At 44.1% G+C, this 12434-nt stretch overlaps 1 protein-coding gene across 7 annotated transcripts in view; it reads left to right on the top strand.

Annotated features, from left to right (window-relative positions):
* The window catches only part of Supt6h (suppressor of Ty 6 homolog (S. cerevisiae)), a 35095-nt gene that overhangs the window by 14954 nt on the left and 7707 nt on the right, over positions 1-12434 (top strand). For all 7 annotated transcript variants that reach the window (XM_005402740.2, XM_013503388.1, XM_013503390.1 and 4 more), the window contains 16 exons: positions 869-1017; positions 1132-1230; positions 2073-2202; positions 2285-2435; positions 2606-2760; positions 2927-3122; positions 3544-3683; positions 3802-3919; positions 5488-5564; positions 5800-5935; positions 6203-6340; positions 6418-6585; positions 7540-7667; positions 8930-9137; positions 10302-10449; positions 10838-10980. In XM_005402740.2, coding sequence (XP_005402797.1) covers positions 869-1017; positions 1132-1230; positions 2073-2202; positions 2285-2435; positions 2606-2760; positions 2927-3122; positions 3544-3683; positions 3802-3919; positions 5488-5564; positions 5800-5935; positions 6203-6340; positions 6418-6585; positions 7540-7667; positions 8930-9137; positions 10302-10449; positions 10838-10980 — 2284 coding nt within the window. The remainder of the gene's footprint in view (positions 1-868; positions 1018-1131; positions 1231-2072; positions 2203-2284; positions 2436-2605; positions 2761-2926; positions 3123-3543; positions 3684-3801; positions 3920-5487; positions 5565-5799; positions 5936-6202; positions 6341-6417; positions 6586-7539; positions 7668-8929; positions 9138-10301; positions 10450-10837; positions 10981-12434) is intronic.

The raw sequence follows: 12434 nt of genomic DNA, 5'->3' as shown, positions 1-12434 counted from the left end.
CAGCCTGAGCTACAAAGTGAGCTCAAGGCCACCCTGAACTGCATAGTGAGACCCTGTCTCAAAAGACAATAAATACATACATACATACATACATACATACATAAATACATACATACAAACATAGCGAAACCCTGTCTTAACAATACAAATAAATTTGGTGGCACACACCTGTAATCCCAGCACTAGGGAGGCTGAGGCAGGAGGATCAAGACAAGTTCAAGGCCAGCCTGGGCTACAAAGTGAGCTCAGAGCCAGCCTGAACTGCATAACAAGACTATGTCTCAAAAAAGACAAAAAGAAAAAAAAAATGCAATTTAAAAAGAAATCCTACTTGTTAATAATCAAAAGTAGTATTCTGACAGATTCATCTTAGTTATCCATATCAGTATGTAAAAGTCACTGATTTATCTTTTGAAAATTTTAGCTGTTAAAAGTATCAGATATTCAGATTTGGTGATCTGGATATTTATTCCACATAAACAAAGCAATACAGGAAACCAAATTATAATCAGAAGATGGTTTGACAGTTGGGGAGGTGATGAGAACAGCACATAGTTTTAGTGGCCAATACCATATAACTGAAGAGGCGTCTCAAGGACTTTGGACTTTGTTAGAGACATGCTGCCTTGTCTGCTTATGCTTCCATTTCTCACAATCACCAATAGCCATTTCAGTTTGACATTTTCTTCCATTAAGATACCTTGTTGCACTCTAAGTATGGTCTGGGGCTTCTGTGTGTGTATTGACTGGAAAATCCAAGCACCTATCCTAGTTTGGAACTTGCCTCTGAGACTTAGACTCCTTGTAGCGAAACTTAGATACACTGCTTCCCCAGTGACAACTGAGCTTTTATGTACCTTCCTTTCAGGCTCAAGGATGTACAGTCCATGGATGAGCTGAAAGATGTCTATAACCATTTCCTGCTTTATTATGGTCGTGATATCCCTAAGATGCAGAATGCTGCCAAGGCTAGCCGCAAGAAGCTAAAGCGCGTGAGAGAAGAGGGAGACGAAGAAGGTAAGTAATGGAAAACAAAATGGGGAGGCTTGATGGCTGGCGCTTCTCAACATGTGTCAGATCCTTGGGAGTGACAGAAAGCAGAGCCTAATTCCCCTCACATTTTCTTCTCAGGTGAAGGTGAGGAAGCAGAAGATGAAGAGCAGAGGGGACCAGAGCTCAAGCAGGCCTCCCGGCGAGACATGTACACCATCTGCCAGAGTGCAGGGCTAGGTAACAGCCAGCTTCTTTGGGACCTGGGCATTCAAGCCTTGAGCAATGGGGTTATGCAGGAAGAGGACCAATAAGAAAGAAAGGAAGGCTATCTGAGTTAAGCACCAGTCCAGTGATGAACCAACCTACCACATGGTCCCCATAAGTGCTCCCTCCACCCTCTGCCATCCTATGGTAATGGTTTGCCCCCTCTAAAATCATGAAGTAAAGGGCTAGGGATTTAGCTCAGTGGCACAGTACCTGCCTGGCAAGCATGAGGTCCTGAGTTTGATTTCCAGTACCTAAAAAAAAAGAAATCATGAAGTAGTGAGAATCTCACCATCAGAGGAAGGGTCCATCCTATACCTTATGCTCATAAAAGCTCTTCGGGCAAGTCAGTTTTTACATTATTCTTTGGCAGCCTGGTCCTGTTCATTTATGCCCCTATTAAAGTCTGGTATACAAGCCAGGCATGGTGGTGCACACCTGGCACTAGGGAGGCAGAAGCAGGATTCCCACAGCTTTGAGACCAGGTTGGGTTACATAGTTCAAGACCAGCCTGAACTACATAGTGAAATGCTGTCTCAAACAAAAATGAAGTCTCAAGTGCCTGCCTGGCAAGCACAAGGTCCTGATTACCAGTACCAAAACATAAAAACTCAAGAGTCTCATATACAAACTGTTACTCTTTTTTTTTTTTTTTTTTTTTGCTGGGAATCAAACTCAGGACACTATGTTTGCCAAGCAGGTACTATACCACGTAACTAAACTCCCAGCCCTCAGCCTGTTACTCTAGATTCTGAAAGCCAGTAGGTTTGTCTGGCCAGCTGCTGGCTAAACCTTCATTCTGCCGTTTGTTTCAGATGGCTTGGCCAAAAAGTTTGGGCTTACTCCTGAGCAATTTGGGGAGAACCTCCGGGACAGCTACCAGCGGCATGAGACAGAGCAGTTTCCCGCAGAACCCTTGGAGCTGGCCAAGGATTATGTTTGCAGGTAGGTGTGTAGTATATGGCTGTCAGGAAGGGCCTGAGGGCTAAGACACCCCAATCCTGCAGCTCCACCATTTTCTCCACAGCCAGTTCCCTACTCCAGAAGCTGTGCTGGAAGGTGCCCGCTACATGGTAGCCCTGCAGATTGCCCGTGAGCCACTTGTCCGGCAGGTGCTGAGGCAGACCTTCCAGGAGAGAGCCAAGCTAAATATAGCCCCCACCAAGAAAGGTAGAAAGGTGAGCTGGATAAAAGGTTTTGATTCAAGATGTGGCTGTTTTCTGTTTGGGTGACTGAGTCTTGTGCCTTCCATTGGCCAAGCTGTCTTGCTGCATGCACTGAGGCAGCCTTTTCTCCCAGGGCTGAGGCATGCCTATCTATAGGCTAATAATTCCCTCTCAATGTACAGGATGTGGATGAAGCCCACTACGCCTATTCCTTTAAATATTTAAAGAATAAACCCGTTAAAGAACTGAGAGATGACCAGTTCCTCAAGATGGGCCTGGCCGAAGATGAGGGGCTGCTCACCATTGACATCAGCATAGATATGAAGGGAGTGGAAGGGTAAGCAAAGCCCTTGGCTGGGGACTCTTGGTGGGAGGGGGGTCCCTTGGGAATTTGAACCACTGTTTTAGAGCAATCCATTGTCCTTAGCTCATTCAGAGTATTCATGGACATCCAAGTGTCACCTTTTCTCCATCCCTAACACCATAGCTTTGTATCTTCTCAGCTATGGCAGTGACCAGACATATTTTGAAGAAATCAAACAGTTTTACTACAGAGATGAGTTCAGCCACCAAGTACAGGAGTGGAACCGGCAGCGCACCATGGCCATTGAGCGAGCTTTACAGCAGTTCCTCTATGTGCAGATGGCCAAAGAGCTCAAGAACAAGCTCCTGGCTGAGGCCAAGGACTATGTCATAAAGGTGAGGATAGTCTTATTTTTAGTCTTGTTTCCCTGGACTAGAGCTGGGAATGAAAGAACCCCTTTGTAGTGATCCTATGGGTAACAGAGACATGGTGGGGGCATGTGGAGCATAGTCTGAGAGGCAGTACAAACTAGGCACAAGGGTCAAACCCAAGAACTCTCTACTTGACCCTCTTTCCTCCCTTCTCCCAGTCAATCCTTGTTTCTGTTGCTGTCCTCTGTGTATTGTCCTATTCCCAAAATTGAGGTGTGCATTTGTGTTGTAAGCCTACCAAGAGGCTAGAAGCTTGTGCACATTGTGAATACATGACCTCTTACATGTGTGTTTGTTTTGACCTTGTACACGTTTACCTGTACTTTTCTTCTTAGTATAGCTGGTGACTTTGATGATCATAGTGTCTGGTGTATCTCCTCTCTAGGCCTGTAGCCGGAAGCTCTACAACTGGTTGAGGGTTGCACCCTACAGACCAGATCAGCAGGTAGAAGAAGATGACGACTTTATGGATGAAAACCAAGGGAAAGGCATTCGAGTCCTAGGCATTGCTTTTTCTTCTGCCAGGTAACTGTCTGTCTCTACCTGCTCTGCACCTTCTTACTGTTACTCTCATTTCATTCTTCTTTTATTTATAGCCTCATATTGCTTCTTATTACACTCTTCTTTTTCGTTTGACTGCCAGAGATCATCCTGTGTTCTGTGCCCTGGTTAATGGCGAAGGAGAAGTGACAGATTTTCTCCGGCTGCCCCACTTTACCAAAAGACGAACTGCATGGAGAGAGGAAGAGCGAGAAAAGAAGGCAAGTCTCCAGGACAGGGGTTAGCAAGTGCATCATGTGATCCAGTGGGATAAGTGCTATGGTCTTAGCAGCATCCCATATAAGACCTTGATTATTTCTGATCTAATCACTAATGTCTCATCGCTTGGGATCAGTCATACATCCATGGCAGTAGATGGCACTCATGTTATCTGGTACAGAATTTGCTTCTGGCTTGAGGCCAGTTCCTAGGACTTGTGTGCTTCTGGATCTGCTTTTGTTGCTTCTGTTGTTACCAGCATCTGGGTCATACTGTTCCAGGAGCTGAAAGCCAGTGGGGCATTAAGCCAACCTTTTCCCTGCATTAGTCTTTCAGTGCCTCCTTTTCCAAGAAAAGAGGAATTTAAAAAAAAAAAAAAAAGAGAGAGATTTGAATCCATCTACTTTGTATATGTCTGAAATTATTTATCCTGATACTATCTTAGTTTTCTTGTCAGACCCCCATTCTGAAGAGAATGACAAAAGCATTTCACAATAAAAATCTTACAGTAGAGATTAGAAGGCCCAGGAATATAGCTCAGTGGCACAGACCTTCCTGGCAAGCATGAGGTCCTGAGTTTGATTCCTAGTACCAAAAAAATAGGGATGAACATAGTCCTACCAGGCCATGGTTTATACAAATAAGATCCAAATATATTTAGTTGTTCACACCCGAGTTTAAGCCAGAAACATAATAATCTTAGAAAGTATTAACAGACTTATAATACTCAAGCCAAAGGCCCTAGGGTATTTTCTGTTGTTGTTAAACAACATACAATACATCATGTCTAACATTGAGAGTCTTATTTAAAGAGGGACAAAAACTGTTTAGGTGCCTACCCTGTTGGACCTGTAGTTATGCAATAGGCCATCTATACATAGCCCAGCTGGATTTGGGGCACAACAGGAAGGTATTGAATTCTGTTTAGAAAATTAAGCCGGGCGTGGCCGTGCGCACCTGTAATCCCAGCACTCAGGGGGCTGAGGCAGGAGGATTGTTGCAAGTTTGAGGCCAGCCTGAACTGCATAGCAAGACCCTGTCTCAAAAAGACCAAAAAAAAAGAAAATGAGCAAGATACTTGAAAGTTGAAAATAAAGATGTCTCGCATTTCTAGGATGGAGGAACAAAACTGCATTAAAAAGCTGCGGATATGACTTAGTAGTAGAATACATGCCTAGTATGCACAAGGCTCTGGATCTGATCCCAAATACTGCCAGGAAAAAAAAAAAACGTGAAACCTGGGAAGTTGGAGGGATAGGGGGACAACTAGGACCTGTGGCTAAGTATTGGAGGGAAGCAGATTGAGGTTCACAATAAAAGGGATCTCTCCATGCTTCAGCTCTGACCAGTGGCTACTAGTTTCACCAAAGTCGGTTCTGATCGGTGAATCGATTAAGCAGAAGCGTCCTAACCAACCTGACAAATGGGATTGAATCCTTGGTGGCAGCTTGGATCAGATACTCTTGGAAAACTTTACAACTTTTTGGTCTTATAAGATCTCAAGCTACTTAAGGAGCTTGAAATCTCCCCATGCACAGAGCCGTTTAGCTCTAATTTTCTTTAATTCCAGGCGCAAGACATTGAAACTCTAAAGAAATTTCTTCTGAACAAGAAACCCCATGTGGTAACAGTTGCAGGAGAGAACAGGTAGGACCACCAAAGCACTGGGCCAAATCTGACCCAAAGTCACTCATCCCTTACTGTTGAGTTTGGCATGTCCCTGTAACAGAATGGGTATGTGCCCAGCAAGAGTATTGATATTTCTGGGGATGTTCCTTTTTATCTTTGAAGCTCTTCCTTCCCCACCCCTACTCATCCCAATCACGAGACTATCTATCCCTGAGGAAATACATCTTTTGACTACTATTCCTCGTCCCTCCAGGGATGCCCAGATGTTGATTGAGGATATAAAGCGCATTGTGCATGAGCTGGACCAGGGCCAACAGCTGTCTTCTATTGGAGTGGAGCTGGTTGACAACGAGTTGGCCATTCTCTATATGAACAGCAAAAAGTCAGAGGTAATGTTGAAGCCCCACCCACAGGGTATGCCCAGGCAAGTGCTCCAAATCCCAGAGAGTTTTAATAGGAAAACTAGTACACTTTCTATGCAGTAGTTTTCCATGTTGCCCATTATTGCACAGATTGGGAGCCCAAGAGACTAAGGTGATTCCAAGAAAAAAGGTGTCAAAAGAAAAAGTGGCTTCAAGCTATAGTGGTTTACATTTCTTCTTGATGTTGGCACTGAGAGAACCTTAACACCCTTGAATGCCCCTCATTGACTCCAGGCAGAGTTCCGGGATTACCCTCCAGTACTGAGACAAGCTGTCTCCCTGGCCCGGCGCATCCAAGACCCTCTGATAGAGTTTGCCCAGGTGTGCAGCTCTGACGAAGACATCCTGTGTCTCAAGTTTCACCCATTGCAGGTGAGTAGGATGTGACAGGCACATTAGACGAACAGAAAAGCACAGTAACTTTATCCCTGCCCATTGTATGTTGATAGGAGCATGTTGTGAAAGAGGAACTGCTCAATGCCTTGTACTGTGAATTTATCAACCGAGTCAATGAGGTCGGGGTCGATGTCAACCGTGCCATTGCCCATCCTTATAGCCAGGCTTTGATCCAGTATGTCTGTGGCCTGGGGCCTCGAAAAGGGACCCACCTTCTGAAGGTAAGATTGGGTTGAATCAGGAAATTTAAAAGGTACTGTTTCATTATAAAGATAGATTTTGTGAGTATGATTTAACAGATTAGGAAGCCCAAGGTCAGAGAAGTAAAAGTCACTTGTCCATAATCAAGCTGCTAGTGAAAGAGTTTTCAGATCCAGGTGGCCAAACTTATATTCCTCACTGCTGTGCTGTAATGACTCATTGAAAAAATGGTCATAAACCATGATTTAAAACAAAGGAGAAAGCAAGAGAGAATGGGCAACACCAATCTCAGGACAGTAGAGTTTCTCAGAGAAAGGAATATGCAAGGAGCTTCAAAGCTATTGACAATCTTTTTCTTAAGATGAGTAATAGGGGTTGGGCATGACAGCACACTCCTATAATCCCAGCGCTTGAGAATTTTAGGCAGGAGAATCACATGTACAAGGCCAGCATGAATGGCATAGTGAGACACTGTCTCCAAAAAAAATCAATAGTGGCAGTTAAGTAATGGTTATTATCGTTTCTCGGCCTTTTGGCTAAAATCAGGTGTAGCATCTGTTCTTACCAGTTTAAGTAGTGGTTCCTGTGGTGTATGTCACATGTTTTTAAGCCATACATTACCTATATGTGGTCTTTGATAGGTATAATATAGTTCATTAATTAAATTATTTTAATGGTAGATAGTAGGTTAGATATTGAAGGGAGCCAGGCGTGGCGCATGCCTGTAATCCCAGCACTCAGGAGGCTGAGGCAGGAGGATCGTTGTGAGTTTGAGGCTAGCCTGGGCTACAGAGAGTGAGCTCAAGGCCAGCCTGAACTGCATAGCAAGATCCTGTCTCAGGGAAAAAAAAAAGATATTGAAGGGAAACAGAGTTCCCACCATGGAGTCATGGAGGGTTTTACAGAGACTAGAAAGCAGGCTAGGGATAGACAACCTGGTTACTGCACTGGCTCACTCCAGCTTTCTCCCCTAGATCCTGAAGCAGAACAACACTAGACTTGAAAGTCGGACCCAGCTGGTCACCATGTGCCACATGGGTCCCAAAGTCTTCATGAATTGTGCTGGCTTCCTCAAGATTGACACCGCCTCCCTGGGGGACAGGTGATGCCCTCTGCCTAGATGGGCTGGAAGGAATTCTCTTGGGCTGTAATTTGGGGCTTCAGGGGATTAGGGGTGTCCAGGCCCCCAAGTCATTTAAACTAGAAAATGTTTAAAGATAGGAGCTGGGCATGGTGGTGCATGCCTGTAATCCCAGCACTTGGGAGGCTGAGGCAGGAGGATTACTACAAGTTAAAGGCCAGCCTAGGCTACATAGTGAGTTCAAGGCCAGTCTGAACTACGTAGTGAGACCCTGTCTCAAACAAACAAACAAACAAAAAAGGTAAGGAATATATATATGTCAAGAGCCCCTGACCTATGGAAAAGATCAGTTAAATTATTAGAGGCCTTTTTCATGTGAGAAACATTAAAGGACCAATTTAGTTTATAAATTAAAGAGTCAAAACACAAGATTTTGTTTACTGGACACAAACTTCTTTTGTTACTATGGTTGGTTGCAGCCAGATAAGGGTGGGAATAGCGGGGGCAATGGAAAGTGTGGGTATGAAAAAGTATGGAAGGGGGAGAGAGATTTGTTGTTTTAAAGTGATGTTATTGAGAGAAAGTTCTATTCTCTTGGACTTTGGACTTCACTATTGACCTCTTCCTCTCCAGAAGTTATCAACTCAGTCTTTGGAGGATCTTTTCCACGGGCACATAGCTCCTCATTCAGTAATGGAAGTCAGTGGGGAAATAGGCTTCAAGTTCTAAAACTTCATTTTCCACTCAGCTTTGCTGTTAACACTCCACGAATAACATAGGTCCATGTGAGTGCACGGGCAAGATCAGCCTGGGAAGGCTTTATGGGGGAAAACAGCCACCAGCAAATTTCTGAAGGTTTTTTTTTCCCCCATTCTTATTCATCTTATCCTAAGATTCATATAAGTTCATCATAGAAAATTCAACATATACAAAGATTGTACAGAAAGTGGAAGTCCCCCATAATCCCACTTCCCAGAGATAACTACCATAACAATTTTTATGTATAGTGCAATTTTTCTTAATTTTATTTTTGCTATGCATTTACTAACTACCCATTTACTACAAAAATAGGATCATACAGTTCATAGTGTTTTGCAGTGCATTTTTCACGTATCAGTATATTGTGGCCATCTTCCCATGTCAGCACACATAGATCTACCTCATTCTTTTTAATCATATGGAGGTGCCCTGATTTATTTAACCAGCTCCCCATTGGTGGACATCTGGGTTCTTACTAGAAGCTTCGTGTTCTATATCCTGTTCCTTTTCTGCCTCTCCTCCAGCACTGACTCATACATTGAAGTCCTTGATGGTTCCCGAGTCCACCCTGAGACCTATGAGTGGGCCAGGAAGATGGCAGTGGATGCCCTGGAATATGATGAATCAGCTGAGGATGCCAATCCTGCAGGAGCCCTTGAAGAAATCTTGGAAAACCCAGAGCGTCTCAAGGACTTGGACCTCGATGCCTTTGCAGAGGAACTGGAAAGACAGGTTAGTGGTGGCAGTGTGGAAGACCTGGCACAAAAACCCATGCCCAGTGGCCTGGATGGGAAGAAACTTGGACAGCAGCTGTCCAGAGAACCTGCAATACTGTTAGTATGTAAGGCTGTAGTCTCCTCTTGGCCTGGGCGCTACCAGGTTTCTCGAGGACATTTTTCACAGACTTATCAAGGAGCCAGAAAAGTGACAGATATGCCTATAGTTGTGAAGGGCAGGAAGTAGTGGGAAGATGTCAACACTAGAATTTCCTTCTAGACCCTCTTTCTTCCTAACATTGCAGCTTTATATTTGTGGGGTTTTTTGGGTTGGTTTTTTTTTTTTTTTTTTTTTTTTGTCTTTTTGAGACAGGGTCTCACTGTGCAGTTCAGGCTGTCCTTGAGCTCACTTTGTAGCCCAGGGTGGCCCCGAACTCACAGTGATCCTCCTGCCTCAATGTCCTGAGTGCTGGGATTACAGGAGTGCACCACCACTCCCAGCTACATTTGTTTTACACATGGAATTTTCACGAATCATTTTCATTACAGCGTCCCATGGCTGACTTTGAAAATTTCCTTTAGTGAACTAGGCATAGTAGCCACACTATCCCAGTTATCAGGAGGATGATAATTTCATGCCTTAATAAGACTTTATTTCAAAAATGAAAGAGCTGGAAATGTACCTCAGTGGTAGAGAAATGAGTTTCAAAAAAAAAGAAAACCTTCTTTAATAAAGGGAAAGATGGTAAGAAGCCTTGATAGGAGCCAACGGGCCTACTACTTTCTTTGAAATCCCCCATGGCAGCCAGGTGTGGCATTATATAGCTGTTATCCCAGCACTCAAGAGACTGTGTCAGGAGGATTGCCATGAGTTTGAGGCCAGCCTGGGCTCCATAGTGAGTTCAAAGCCGGCCTGAACTACACAGTGAGAGCCTGTCTTTTAGGAAAAAAAAAAAAAAAAAAAGGGGGCATGGTGGCACACGCCTGTAATCCCAGCACTCAGGAGGCTGAGACAGGAGGATTGTTGTGAGTTTAAGGCCAGCCTGGGTAACAAAGTGAGTTCAAGGCCAGTCTGAACTGCATAGCAAGACCCTGTCTCAAAAAGACAAAATCAAAATCTTTCATGGCTTAGGTTGGGAAATAATTACAAGGGTTCTCCTGACAGACTTTTTTTTTCCAGGGCTATGGTGACAAACACATCACACTGTATGACATCCGGGCAGAACTGAGCTGTCGATACAAGGACCTTCGGACAGCCTACCGCTCTCCTAATACAGAGGAGATCTTCAATATGTTAACCAAAGAAACACCAGAAACTTTTTACATTGGTAAATTCTAGGGTCATATTTTAGTTAGAGAAGAATGTGTTGGGGGACACAGAATGGGATTCCAATAGAATGAGGCTGGTTTGTACTATAGGTAGGGAAGACTAAGGGAGGTTTTTTGTTGTTGTTTTTTACAATACAACCTACGCTGGAAGTCAAAATTGAGATCAGAATCGAGTTATGCTTCTAACCTGCTTTTGGGATCTTAATGGAGTCACATGCATCTCATTTTCTCTTACCATCCAGTTGGGGGAAGGTCTGCCTTCTTCAGGAGAGGAAGGTAATCAGTAGAGATACTGTTAGGTCAGATGTTCTGTCAGAAAAAGGATGATGTGAAAGAGTCACCTCTGCACTGCTCTTATCCTGTTCCCTTCTGTCCTTTTTCTTTCAGGAAAGCTCATCATTTGCAATGTCACTGGTATTGCTCACAGGCGTCCACAGGGCGAAAGCTATGATCAGGCGATCCGCAACGATGAGACAGGGCTATGGCAGTGTCCCTTCTGTCAGCAAGACAATTTCCCTGAACTAAGTGAGGTATGTGCTGCAGTGTTATGGTCAGTGGATTTCTGTGAATGGCCTACTTGGTGATCTTAAAAAGGAATCAGAAATGGGAGTATTTTAGATAATACTCTTATCAAGCAAGTACACAAAGAAGAGAAGTAGAAGGCTGGGTGTGGTGGCGCATGCTTGTAATCCTAGCACTCAGGAGGCTGAGGCAGGAGGATCACTTCAAGTTTGTGGCCAGCCTGGGCTACAAAGTGAGTTCAAGGCCAGTCTGAACTGCATAGTGAAAAAGAAGAGAGGTAGATACATACAGGTTTAACATGAAATTCTTCTGTATGGATCTGTGACATTACTTGTATTTTCCTTTATTCTGGCATGGTCACACTAGCCCTTAATTCTTGCCCTGTTCTCTAGATAGGTCACTCCACCAGATTAGGGAAGGGAGGTCCTGTGTTTCTTTCATACAGTATAGACGCAGTGTCCCTGTATGTGCTTGTTAGCAGATGCCTGCAGATTCCTTTCCTTTTTTTTTTTGGTTTTGTGGTTTTTGAGACAAGGTCTCACTATGTAATTTAGGCTGGCTTTGAACTCACTATGTAGCCTAGGCTGGCCTCAAACTCACATCGATCCTCCTGCCTCAACCTCCTGAGTGTTTAGAATATAGGTGTGCACCACCACACCCAGCTCCTTTCAATCTTTGTATTCTCCACGCTTTTTTTTTTGTACTGGGAGTTGAACTCAGGGCCTCACACTTGCCAGGCAGGCTCCGTGCTGCTGAGCTACATCCCTGGCTCATTTCCATGCTCTTTTAATTTCATCCCACATGCTTCTAAGCATCATCTGCCTTTTTGACAGTCAAAAATCATTTATGCTGGGCATGGTGGTGTACAGCTATAATTTCAGCACTCTGAGAACTGAGACAGAAGGATTGCAAGTGCAAGTCTATCCTGTGCAATGTAGCAAGACCCTGTTTTAAAATTTAAAAAAAAAGAAAAAGGGCTAGGGCTGTAGCTCAATGCAGAGGCTCTAGGTTCAATCCCCAGGTCCAAAAAAAAAAAAACACTTAAAAGCTTTTTGTGGGCCTCAACACGGTATTAGGTCGATTGTAAAGGTGACAGTAAAAATGACAGTTTCTCAGCTTTCCCCTCGGGAAGGTGGTGTTACTTGTCCGGGACCTAAGACAACCAAGGGATGCCTCGATTTAGTGAATTGTTCTCAGAAGGCTGAGTAAACATTTCTGTGCTCACTAGGGCAGAACAAAAGGGGAAGGGCCTCATTTGGAGCTAGCAGGATGTACATCGTGTAAGCAGGGAGGATTCAGCTGATGGCCTGTGGTGCCAAGCATCAGTTGTGAGTCAAGGAACACCATCGATGCTGAAAGTCTCAGCCTGTGACTGCATTTTCGGGCTAGTGCCAAGTGTCAGCTCTTGTTCTGAATGTGCAGTCTCCAGAATCTTAATGATCATCCTCTTTTCCTCATGCCT

This window comes from Chinchilla lanigera, unplaced genomic scaffold (assembly GCF_000276665.1).
Source record: "Chinchilla lanigera isolate Chin_1 unplaced genomic scaffold, ChiLan1.0 scaffold00080, whole genome shotgun sequence".
Taxonomy (NCBI): Eukaryota; Metazoa; Chordata; class Mammalia; order Rodentia; family Chinchillidae; genus Chinchilla; species Chinchilla lanigera.
This window is presented reverse-complemented; position numbering and strand designations above follow the sequence as displayed.